This window comes from Aphanomyces invadans (genome assembly GCF_000520115.1).
Source record: "Aphanomyces invadans strain NJM9701 unplaced genomic scaffold supercont1.11, whole genome shotgun sequence".
NCBI classification, from domain to species: domain Eukaryota; phylum Oomycota; class Saprolegniomycetes; order Saprolegniales; family Verrucalvaceae; genus Aphanomyces; species Aphanomyces invadans.
The window spans coordinates 1,101,527-1,112,696 of NW_008580156.1; the positions used below are offsets into that span (position 1 = coordinate 1,101,527).

At 52.2% G+C, this 11,170-nt stretch overlaps 5 protein-coding genes across 8 annotated transcripts; 3 read left to right on the forward strand and 2 right to left on the reverse strand.

Moving 5' to 3' along the window:
* Window positions 1-1,019: 1,019 nt before the first annotated feature.
* H310_06443 (hypothetical protein) lies at window positions 1,020-4,740 on the reverse strand. Its single transcript, XM_008871507.1, has 4 exons — window positions 2,230-4,740; window positions 1,746-2,177; window positions 1,602-1,700; window positions 1,020-1,556 (listed from the first exon to the last, which is right to left on the reverse strand). The coding sequence occupies exons 1-4, from the start codon at window positions 4,714-4,716 to the stop codon at window positions 1,383-1,385; spliced, it is 3,192 nt and encodes a 1,063-aa protein (XP_008869729.1). The 5' UTR covers window positions 4,717-4,740; the 3' UTR covers window positions 1,020-1,382.
* A 211-nt stretch (window positions 4,741-4,951) lies between these two features.
* Window positions 4,952-6,550, forward strand: H310_06444. 2 transcript variants are annotated; one of them, XM_008871508.1, is made up of 4 exons: window positions 4,952-5,159; window positions 5,212-5,797; window positions 5,849-6,016; window positions 6,063-6,550. In XM_008871508.1, exons 1-4 carry the CDS (start codon window positions 4,960-4,962, stop codon window positions 6,432-6,434), a joined length of 1,326 nt encoding a protein of 441 aa, XP_008869730.1. In that variant the 5' UTR covers window positions 4,952-4,959; the 3' UTR covers window positions 6,435-6,550. The 2 variants fall into 2 exon arrangements, with proteins under 2 accessions (XP_008869730.1, XP_008869731.1); XM_008871509.1 differs by having other exon boundaries at window positions 5,849-6,550.
* Window position 6,551: 1 nt separating this feature from the next.
* H310_06445 lies at window positions 6,552-8,030 on the forward strand (the record flags this gene model as incomplete). 2 transcript variants are annotated; one of them, XM_008871510.1, is made up of 7 exons in its annotated part: window positions 6,552-6,573; window positions 6,623-6,867; window positions 6,919-7,022; window positions 7,066-7,115; window positions 7,159-7,542; window positions 7,584-7,694; window positions 7,734-8,030. In XM_008871510.1, exons 2-7 carry the CDS (start codon window positions 6,686-6,688, stop codon window positions 8,028-8,030), a joined length of 1,128 nt encoding a protein of 375 aa, XP_008869732.1. In that variant the 5' UTR covers window positions 6,552-6,573; window positions 6,623-6,685. The 2 variants fall into 2 exon arrangements, with proteins under 2 accessions (XP_008869732.1, XP_008869733.1); XM_008871511.1 differs by having other exon boundaries at window positions 6,919-7,115.
* An 86-nt stretch (window positions 8,031-8,116) lies between these two features.
* H310_06446 lies at window positions 8,117-10,837 on the forward strand. Of its 2 annotated transcripts, XM_008871513.1 has the most exons (4): window positions 8,117-8,295; window positions 8,343-9,051; window positions 9,115-9,252; window positions 9,302-10,837. In XM_008871513.1, exons 1-4 carry the CDS (start codon window positions 8,191-8,193, stop codon window positions 9,877-9,879), a joined length of 1,530 nt encoding a protein of 509 aa, XP_008869735.1. In that variant the 5' UTR covers window positions 8,117-8,190; the 3' UTR covers window positions 9,880-10,837. The 2 variants fall into 2 exon arrangements, with proteins under 2 accessions (XP_008869735.1, XP_008869734.1); XM_008871512.1 differs by having other exon boundaries at window positions 8,343-9,252; window positions 9,302-9,938.
* H310_06447 (hypothetical protein) lies at window positions 9,669-10,837 on the reverse strand. Its single transcript, XM_008871514.1, has 2 exons — window positions 10,645-10,837; window positions 9,669-10,584 (listed from the first exon to the last, which is right to left on the reverse strand). The coding sequence occupies exons 1-2, from the start codon at window positions 10,706-10,708 to the stop codon at window positions 9,914-9,916; spliced, it is 735 nt and encodes a 244-aa protein (XP_008869736.1). The 5' UTR covers window positions 10,709-10,837; the 3' UTR covers window positions 9,669-9,913.
* Window positions 10,838-11,170: the final 333 nt, after the last annotated feature.

Genomic DNA, 11,170 nt, shown 5'->3' on the forward strand with positions numbered 1-11,170 from the left:
TCGCGGCACGAGAACGTTGGAACGGCACGCAAGTACTGTCGGTGCCACTTGTGGTCGTGGCGCCGTTGGTTCTGAAACACTTCGACGACAAACACCTACGTCGATCGAGTCAATGCTTTGGTTACCAAGGCTGGTCCGCCCGCCAGGATGTCCCTCGCCATCGCGAGAGGAGCGAGGCTGGCGTGCACAAAAGACATTCGCTACCTTCTTCTGGAGGAGCGGCAGCGAGTCGAGCCGCTGCGTGAACTTGGTCAAGCGCCGGGCATCGGCATCCATGGCGAAGTATGGTTTTGATCGACCAGCGTCTACTTCTCTCTACGCGGGAGGTGGGCCAGACGATGGATGAGTCCGCCATGTTGGATTTGGGGTGCATCCACGATGGTGGATGAGGTGTACATGATGGAACGAGGAGAGGCATGGCCAGAACCCCTTTTATAAATTTCATCGACGGCGTTTGTGCCTCTTTCCCAAGGGGCAAGGCCCCCGGTGGTGTTGTCATGGTGGAAGGGAACCGTAGTTCGCGGAGGGTTGTGCGTTTGCTTGGTCCTTAGTTGCGGAACTGAGTGCTTGGAGAATGTTCCAACCACCGGTTTGCGATGCGTTACCCCAGTACGGCAATGTGATTGTGTGCATGACGCATTCACACAATCGATAGGACGTGCCTCTAGCGCCGGAGGTGTCTCGGGCTCACCAAAAAATAAGGACGAACAAGGCCCCCGTGCATCACGTGGCGCACCCCACCGCAGTTTTGGTCCTGCAGTGTAAACGTTATGGTATCGACGTTCGTGGTGAACTCCTAGAAGACTTGGTCGTGCGTGTACCATCGTAGGCCGACAAAAACGTCGCACCAGTGCTGTGGGGAGCAGCCATGGACGGGCACGCACTCGGTGCGCCAACGCTACGAGTGCGCTTCCGTCGCATGCGGCCCGACGAGGAAGTTGCGAAAGTGCGCACCGAGCCTTGGCATAATTCTCGGTGCGGCATTCCACACGGTCGTGGTGGTGACGAATTTCGACCAGGTGATGACGTGCAATTGCGTCGTTTACGCGAAGTGTTTGAACTAGAACTCGAAGCATCGTATGCCCATCGGATCAACTGGAACCGCTGGAAGAATCCCTTGAGATGCTCCTCCAAGCAAGACGAGTTTCGTCTGTGAGTGCCACACGACACAAAATGCATCCCCAGCCATTGTAGCCGTCCTCTTGAACAGTTTTTCAGGTACTCGACATCGTCCTTGAATGGACCTCTCAGGTTGGAGAGTTCTTGTCTCCGACAAATGGCACACCGACCGCCATCGGCATCATGTATAGGCTCTAAAGTACTCGACACTATTGCTACAACGCTTGGGCTGCAATTTTACGGTGTCAGCGCTGAGGCTCAAACTACGTGGACGACGCGGCACGGGGCTTCCTTCCCTTGACGACGGCTGCCATGGACCGTCGATCCAACCGCTTGGTTTTTTGAATCGACGTGCCGGACGGGTGGTGCACGTCACCGAGAAACGGCGACGACGCGTGGGGGAACGGTGTGGGGGTTCTACCATCGTCCAAGTCGCCCTGCAAACGAATTGAGTCCGAACGTCAGCATGTAGGAAAACGCACCCATTCATCCGTCGCCATCGAATGCAACGAGTAGAGCGCGATGGCGAGCTGTAGCCACTGCACAAACATCTCGGACCCGAGAAACACAGCCGAGAGACACTACACGCTGTGTCACACACGAGAAGGCAGCAACGTGAGTCGTACCTGAAGCGACAACGACATGAAGAAGACAGGGCTGTACAAGTTGCCCGTCTTGACAGCGGACAGAATGAACGAGATCAAGAGCAGCTCGGCGCCGTTCAAGTCGAGGAGGAAGCTGTGGTGGGACACCCCTTCGACCAAAAACACGAGCGGCAGGAGGATGCGAAATGTCGCGACCATGGTGGTCGACCCTTGCGTGCAAAAGAGCTGGACCAGGAACGCGTACCAGAGGCACACGGGGGCCCACGGCGGCGCCCATGGAATCACGTACTGGACGAGGAGCGGAAAGAGGTAGAGGAAGGCAAAGCAGCTCGCGATGTTCCGGTTGAGCACGAGACCCCGCACAACGAACCGGTGAAACTTGATGCCGTACGTCAGTGCGTGGAAGCCCACGTGAAAGATAAGAGTCATCAGAGTGGACAGCACCCATTGCACCTACAGACATGGTCACATTTACGACGACAACGGACGACGACATGAAACATACACAAGTAAGGAGCCATGGCAGGCCCGTGGACGCGCCAGACGCCGAGACGAGCCACACGCACGACGCGACAAACGCCGATTGCATCACACTCCACGCGGACCGTGGCACTGGCGCGAACAAGTCGTCGTCGTCGTCTTCGTTGGGATAAGGAGACCGGTGCGGTGGCGCTGCGCTTCCGTCGGCACAACTCGTTTCGTCCTTTCCGTGATCTTGCCGCCTGTGCGACAATTTCATTCCACTGTCGCTCTTCTTCTTATCCATCGGGCCGTGGGCCTTGGGCGCATTCGTTGAAATGGCAGCCGGCACATTGTCCGACGCGGCGGCGGTGCGCCGGTTTCGTTTGTCCGACCGCTTCTTCGACAATACGGGCGCGGTGGCTGGGCGTGTCGGCATGTCGTCTTCCGAAGACGGTGGTTGAACTTCATGGTGGACGGGTTGATGCAGTGGCGCCGCCACAGACACATCGTCGTGGTCGTGCTGCGACGCTGGTTCTGTTACTAGCGCGACATCTTTCAACTCTGGTACATCGAAAGCGGGTGACGCTTGCAGTTCCTCTTTCGTTGCGACAGCTTGGTCTGTCGATGGCTTTGGAGACGGCGGCGAAGACAGCTCTATCAATGGACATGGCGCAGGAACGTCGTCGTCGACAGAAGCATCGCTCGCCCCCCCATCTCCAATACGCCTTTCGTTGTCACGGGCTTTGTCGTACGGTGGCGTTTCAGCGACATCGGTAGCAGCAGTCGCGTTGTCATGGTCGGTGTCTTGCGACACAAGACCTTCGTCCGTCGAGTCTTCAACAACGGTGATGTCCCCCGCCGCACCATCCGCGGAGGAAGGGACAGGCTCCGTGACGGTTGGACTGCCTTGACGGTTCAAGTTGCCTCGCTGTGGCGACGGGACAACGTGGGAAGATTCCCCGGAAGGAGTCGAGCTTTTGCTTTTGATCGATCGCGGGGTCGTCGGCACGTTGGTTGCGTCGACAGGGACATTCGTGGTTTCTGAGCCGCCTCCACCAGACACACGCGGCGACGTTTTGTCTGCCGCTCGTCCGTTTCGGCGTGGTGTCGACGTTTTTGCACCTGCCGCAACTGGAGGCGTTGCCTCCACCGACGTCGTGATGGCTTTAGGGTACTTTTCACGATACACAGAGGTTTGTCGTCGATTCGATACCGACGTCGCCGCATGTGTATGGCTACGGGACGCAGTATTGCCTCGAGACGATGCAGTCGCTGCGTCTGCCACGGTCGGTTTTTTCGGTGACATGCCGTCACCACGCTGCTTGATGCGGATTTGACCGGGCACGACTCGCGGGGCCGGTGACGACACGTTGGCGGCCGCTTTTCCGGCGAAGGTCATCGAGGACAACAGCGTCGAACCACTCGTCGGTGTCGATCCGACGTCGGAATCTAGCGACGACGCAGACGATGGAGACCCGTGCCGTTTGCCAGAGTACGGGTCTCTGATCTTGGTCGATGGCGGAGGGATTTCTTGCTTGGGCTCTGTGCTGTGGCCAGGAGAGCGAACGGTTGACATCGAAGGACGACCTGTCGTCGACAACGACCGAAGCGGCGCCAGTGGGTGCTGGGAAGGGATATCTTCCGGACGGTGGTCCAAAAAGGTGTTGCGGAAGCGATGCACCCCGATCGAATTCTTCCCGTCCTTATTGGGCGGGTCATCGAGGAATAGCCTTGACAATGGCGCTGGTTGCTGCTGGTCGATCACGACCGACGTCGTGTTGAGTTCGGCCAGCTCCATATTCGATTGGACGGGAATACCAGACGAAGAAAACAGAGCCGCGCTGGAAGTCGAGGCTGGTGGCTGGACTGGATGCAGTGGGGGATGCGTCGCAGTAGGGTTTTGAGGGAGGAAATTAAACGCAGAATGTAACGAGTCGCTTTGTCGATCCAGCATTCGTTGATGTGATGGTAAAAAGGAACTTGCAGCCGATGGTGGGGAGACGTCCAGTCCTGGAGGAGCGCGGAGTGGACCGGTGGTGGACGATGTGCTTGAGGCGCTCATGAATGCGGAGCGTGAAAACGTAGTGGTCGAAGGAGACGGCATGGGTTGAGATGGCCCTCCTGCATTGTTGTTTGAGCTCAGGAAGGACGAAGATCCGATGGAGCCGATCCCGCCGCCATTCGTTGGTGTGGACGACCCTCCAGGAGGTCCCCCAAGTCGACCGCTGTATCCGTAACTTCCAAAAGATCCAAACCCACCACCTCCGACAGATCGATCACGCATGGATTGAGTGTTTGGTACGGCGACGCCACCTAGTCCTGACAAGAGGAAGTTGTTCGCTTCACTGGCAGGGGTCGGATGCATGCGAAATGGTTGTGCCGTGGGTTGCGCAGGGCCAATGGACCCAAAGGAGCTCGGCACGGGACTGGACATACCCAACGTCCGTCTGGGCGGGGAGTCGTCCGCGATGCCCCCAGGGAGGAAGTACAACACGCCATTCTCGTCGTCCGTAGAATCGGCGCCGTTCATGTCGATTCGCTGTCGAGACGGATTGTAAGTTTTTGTGTGCGAAACACAACCACAGCCAGAAAGCTCGAGCTGTTGGCCTCGACGGCACCGTACATTCCATACATCCAATCGTACAATTATTGTACGTGAATGTTTGATATCGTACTTTCATAAACAATTCAAGTCTATTTGATGTACATTGGACTATGTACGAGTCACTCCGTAGGACCCCTCTCGATTTCAAGCTGTGTGGGTGAAACCAGCATGGTTTCGGTGGCAGCATTGCCACATTTGACCGCCGTCGATCACGTTAAGATGCAAGCGAGGGGTGCCAAAGCGACGAGATCCTTCAGCGCGATTGCGTACGAGTCCTTCTTCACGTCGCGGTCGCTTCGCCGACAACCGTCAGCTATTCGATCGCTGCAGCCGCTTGTGGCGCTTCCGGGTATGATTTCCCTTGGCGGGTAGGTGCATGTGGCTTGGACACTTGATCTCCTCACGGCGTGCACTGCTCAGGGGTATGCCGAATCCAACCACATTTCCGTTTGAATCCATGTCGATTAAACTCAAGTCTGGACAGACAATGGACCTCCGTGGCCCGACGTTGCAGCAAGCTCTGCAATACTCGCCCACTCCAGGTCTCCCCGAATTGGTCCAGATCATTTCCACGCGAATGGAAGATGAACATGAACCGCCTGCACTGTCGGAGCCGCGCATGCTGTCGATCACGACAGGCAGTCAAGATGCACTGTACAAAGCATTTGAGATGCTTATCGACGAAGACGACTCACTCTTGGTCGAAACCCCCACGTACTCGGGAACTCTTGCTCATTTGCATGCCGTGAATTGTAACCTCGTGACGGTGCGCACGGACGGTCAAGGTTTGGTGCCCGAGCATCTGGCGTCCATATTGGACAACTGGGACAGCATCAAAAAGAAGCCTAAGGTGCTGTACACGATCCCAACCGGTGGAAACCCCACGGGTGTGAGCATGTCTTTCGAACGCAAGCAACAAGTGTATGCCATCGCGTCGAAACACAATTTGATTGTCCTCGAAGACGATCCGTACTATTACCTGACTTTGAATGGTGCTCGCTCAAAGGTTCGTTTTCCTACCCCTCGACCTGACTGCCCCCCTGACAACGTTGTTTAGTCGCTTTTGCACTTGGACGTTGATGGACGGGTGATGCGATTTGACTCGTATTCCAAGATTTTGTCCTCTGGATTGCGCGTCGGGACAGTGTATGGACCCAAAGTTTTGATTGAGCGTTTGAATTTGCACACCCAATCTGCCAACCTTCATAGCAGCGGGCTGTCCCAGGTATACCAATACTGACTATGATGTTAAGCTCCTCAAATCTTTCCAGGCTGTGGTGTTGCAACTGTTCAAACAATGGGGAGAAAAGGGATGGAACGAACACGTGGAGGCGGTTTGCATGTTTTACCGTGGTCAGCGCGACGCATTTCTTCGCGCCCTGGACAAGAACCTTACTGGATTGGCGACGTGGGAAGTCCCCGATGCTGGAATGTTCGTATGGATCAAACTGCTCGGTGTTGACGATTCCAAGGCGCTGATTGAGCAAAAGGCTGTTGCAAGCAAGGTTTTGTTGGTTCCTGGGCAAGTCTTCCTCCCTGAAAACGTCAAGACATCGTACGTTCGTGCAGCATACTCGACAGCCACCCCGGAGCAAATGGACTTGGCGCTCAGCCGCTTGGCTGCACTCCTTCAAGACAAGTAATTGGCAATACTTACGGCCAAGACGCCTAACGTAATCATGCAATTCAGCTATGTGTGCCAACTTGGCATAAATGTTAACTTGGGCCAATCAAAAGCTTTCAAATCCTATTGGTCCAATCAAAAATCGTCAAAACTAAGGGGTAGGGATTTGATTCCATACTTTATTCAATACAAATACATTTCATCTAGGCAAAATGCGCGCGCAATTTCGACATTCGCGAATTGCACCACACGGAGCAACTTGGAGCGGCGATGACAAAACTAAGCGAGTTGATGCGGATGGGGGTGGGGAAACGAACGGCGGCGCTTGAAAGCATGGGAAGGTCGAAGGGAAAGACACTTGACAGTCTCGATGGCGTGCCTGTAGAACTTCCCAAGATTATTGCACAAGAAACGAAGAAGATGAAGTACAGTACCGTCGTGAACCTTGTCAAGTTGGTGAACGAATTTTTCCGTATTTTTCATCTGAATGCTGACATTTGTAGAGTCCTTCGTTGTTCGTATGTGGACTCGAAAGCATGCATGGAGCTCCTCAATGAAGCAAATCTTGGACGAGCACTATTGGAATCACTTCGAGCGATGTCGAAAGGTACTGAGGGTGTTGACTTTATCGACTTCACATGGAGCTGAAGACAAGGAAGATCAAGTGATGGAAAGCTTTTTGTCAAGCATTGGAGACTTGGTAATGCGATGAAGCGGTAAAGCTGGTTAATACGTGTGTATAGTTTGAGTGGGACTTTTTTGCCAAGAATGAGCGGCGGTTTTTTCTTGAAGACATTATTGACATCATAAAAACGAGATACACGAGCCCCGGTTTCCTCGTGACGGAAGCATTGAGCGTCATCATGACGATGTTCACGACAGACAATGCAGCTGTCCTCAGTGAACTCCGAGCCAGTCGGAAGTGTCTTCCGCTATTTTTCGACATTATATCCAACATGCCCAAGACGAAATCCTTTCATTTCCAAGCACTCCTCGTGGAAATTGTTTATCGCGTCATACGTATGCTTCGGAAGTCATCAATCAAGAAAGATCAAGAACTCGTTCAGAAAACTCTCGAGTCCCTCCCACCAATATTGTCACTAGGGATTCAAAGCGTCACTCCAAAGGTTGACATGAATTTTCGTGTGCATGCGTAAAACTTTGATAGGAATTTCGCGCGGGTACACGACAACTATTAAACCAATTCAACCAAGCTGTGGGGGTGGTGAAGTCATTCCCCATAAAGGCACTCTCATTTGAGTGCAACATGAACAAACAGGTATTGCTTATGACAGGATCATTGTCATTTGTCCTCTAGGTCGCGATGGACGATGTTCAATGGTTTGACATGGGTGGCATGACATTTGAAGTTGAAAGCGCAGTCCGCATTGCCGACGAACTCATTCAAGGCATTGCAAAACTGCATTTTTCGAACATCCAAGGATATTCCACCGACGGAAAGGGTATTGCCAAACTGCACATCAAGACAAGCGTATCACTGGCAGATGTGTTGCCAAATGTGAATGACGTGGCGTGGAATGATCTCCATCGGCTAGTTGTTGTGTTACAAGTCGATGCATCCGTACGGCCAACTACGAAAGGTTCGAAGAATTAATAATCTGTATCGCTAGGTGTTTGAGGAGATTGTTGCATCGTTGAAATCTCGTTTCAAGAAACTTGAAGGGGGCGATTCAACAAAAACCACTGCCGTCGACGCAGCATCAAGCACAAATTCTCGAGCTGCTGCTGATTCGTCCAATTCATTCTATGAGCTCATGGCTGAAACCAAGAGCAAGCAAAAAATTTCCGTCGATATTGCACCCATCCATGCGCAAATCGCTGTTGGAAAGACTGCACGTCGCGTCTTAAAAAAGCCTGAAGTATGCACCAGAACGCAAACTTTCTTGCCTGAAGGTTTGAGTTATAGACTTCAGAGGCAAGTCGTGACATGAAAGCCGAGATTCTCTCAGAGACCAACCGTGATGTCAAAGCAACGACGAAGAGCAAGGTCAAATGCTCAGTGAGAAAACGCCAAGCAGTCAACGATACTCAGAAACCGGAGAATGTCCCACTTGTCACGATCAAGCGAGAGCGTGAAATCGAGCCAACTCGGGAGTTTGAGCAGACTACTACTCGTCCGACGAATTCGTACAAAAAACAAAAGACAAATGAGGAAGCAGGCCCTATGTCAAAACCACAACAATCCGCATCTACAGCATCCAGTCGACCACGCTGCACTATTTCAAAAACGGCAAACCTCACGGCATCATCCAGTGCTGTGCAACAGTGGAAACAAGAGACAATTTCTCATTACGATTCAACGCAAACTGGGTCACATCGATATGGACAGGATTTCCGAAACACTGTGGCAGTTTCCAAGGGTCTTGGGGCAGCGAATCATGGAAGGCCAGAGTTGCCCACATCAAGCGACCATAGAAGGATTCCTGGGCCGATTGAACAAACACGGCGGAAGAAAACCCAAGTACACGAAGCATCCGATTCCCTTCAGACATCTTCAATGTCCACGGAACGTTTTGTGAAACAAAACATCAAAACAAAGAAGGCACCCAATGAAGACATTCAACATCAAGATGACCATTATTCCGGAAGCTTTTGTAAACCATTCCAAGCTTATGGTATGTACGATATCAAGGACAATATCGACGACTTTCCGAGCACAATTCAACTCCAAACCACAGAATTCAATCATGCGCCGATATCCCCGTCTGAATCGAGTGCAAGTGCCGACATGGATATTCAATCGCTATCATTCAGTCAATCGTCATCGAAGAGTTCTACTCCTCCAACTTCATTGGCAGGTCACCATGTCATCGCAGGTGTGTTGCACTTTCTATTTCTCAATATCATATCACCCCGTGCGTGTAGCATCCCCACAGCAGAAAAGGCAGCCTCTGCATACACAACGACAAAAATTGTCTAAATCGACCACACGTTCACCTCTCGAGATGCAGCAAGAATTGCTTGGAAAACTTACCGGTCTAGCCGACGCAATATTAGAACAGCAAGAACGAAATCGTCACAGCCAGCTCCAGCATGTTGTGCAGCACAATGTGGAAAAGTTTGATAAGTCGATTGGTGAGGTTTCCAACGCGCTGAGAATTCGACTTGGATTCAGTGCCATTGAGCCGACTCTCGAAGACGCAGTGACGCAGCATCGTCTTCAAGTCCACACTTTGAAGCAGCACCTCAACGAGACGCTCTTAAGTATGCAAGAAAACGAAGCCGAAGATGACGACTTGCTCTCAGATTGCTCAAAATTGAAGGAAATCGTCATGCAAAATGGACAAAGCTTGTTGCAAGATCGAATGAAAGTCTTGATAAAGAGGATGGAAGGCTGTCGAACGAAGCGAAGACATCAAATGCAAAGCAAGCTCAAGGATATCAAAGACAAGTTCAATTCAAACGACCTCCTTGCCATGCAGGCCCTTCTCGGTCGAATTTAAGCAAGTCTAGCCTTTGCATGTTGGTGAATTTTATCTAATTTCTCTTTTGACGAAGAAAGGTACTGATCAGAGTCAAGAAACGTTTGGCATCAGTGTCCGCGTACGCGTCCAATGTAGATTTGGCTTCAGCAATGGCTTCAGTACTTCCAATTCGAGACTTGCACAAATCCCACAGAATTTCCGTGAAGCAATACTGCACATCAAACTCGGGATGCGATTGCGCACACAAAATGTTGTTCTTTGACCCCACCACGTAAGCTTCATGCGCACATGAAGCCGACTGCGCAACCAATTTGGCTTCGGGAGGCAAGGTGACGACACAATCGCCGTGAACTTCAAGCAAGTTTAACGTTGTCACTTCTTCAGAGCCCGAGTAGTGGGCGAAGGACGGCAAGAAATGCACGTCTTCCGCCTTCATGACAAATTGGTCGCTCTGACCCACGACTCCACCGAGCGCGTGCGCCACAAGTTGATGACCAAAGCAACCGCCATACAAGTTTGGAGCGCCAGTGTCCGCCACGTGCCGAATGATGTTGATCAATGCATCGTACCACGGCAACTGGTCACGGACGTTGTAATGAGAGCCCGTGATGACAATTCCGTCGTAGTTGTCTTGAAGAATTGACGCCAACGAGTCACCGGTTGCAGGGTTCACAACTGTCCACGAGTCGCCTTCTTGCGTCAAGCCGTCGATAAACATGTCGCCTAGAGAAGATGTGCTCTATTGGTACACGTTGGCATGGGGACGTGCAAGTGTGGCTCTACTATAGTTGCGCTTCTTCCAACGCTCGACGGCATCCTCCGCGTGGATCACACAAAAGCGAGGCATTTTCGTGACTGACTGGTGCACCACCTTCTTCCAAGGGCGTCGAGCTAACCTTGGACTGAATCACTTGTGCCGAGGGGATCGTCGTGGCCGACCTTGGACTGATTCACGAATATGCACGTGGTGATGAACGATTCAAATAATGTGAGATGACGTTGCGGTCAATTTGTATGCACAGGGGGGTTTGGTCAGAGAAATCTTTCACAAGGACAACATTTGCACGCTCCATCTTGAGCGCACTGTACTAGTATTACTGCGTTTCCATCACCACTACAACGAACTGTGGTGGTGTTGCATAGTAGACGTACATACCGTCGAGGACATCGACGGTTCGCTTATGCCAAATACAACAATAGCGATCATTCGACCATGGAACCCAGGATGTGTCGAGTTTTGCACAGCCGGTGTGTAAACTAAAGCGGAGACGACGGATGAACTATGAGTGATCTCGTTCGTCATGAACAC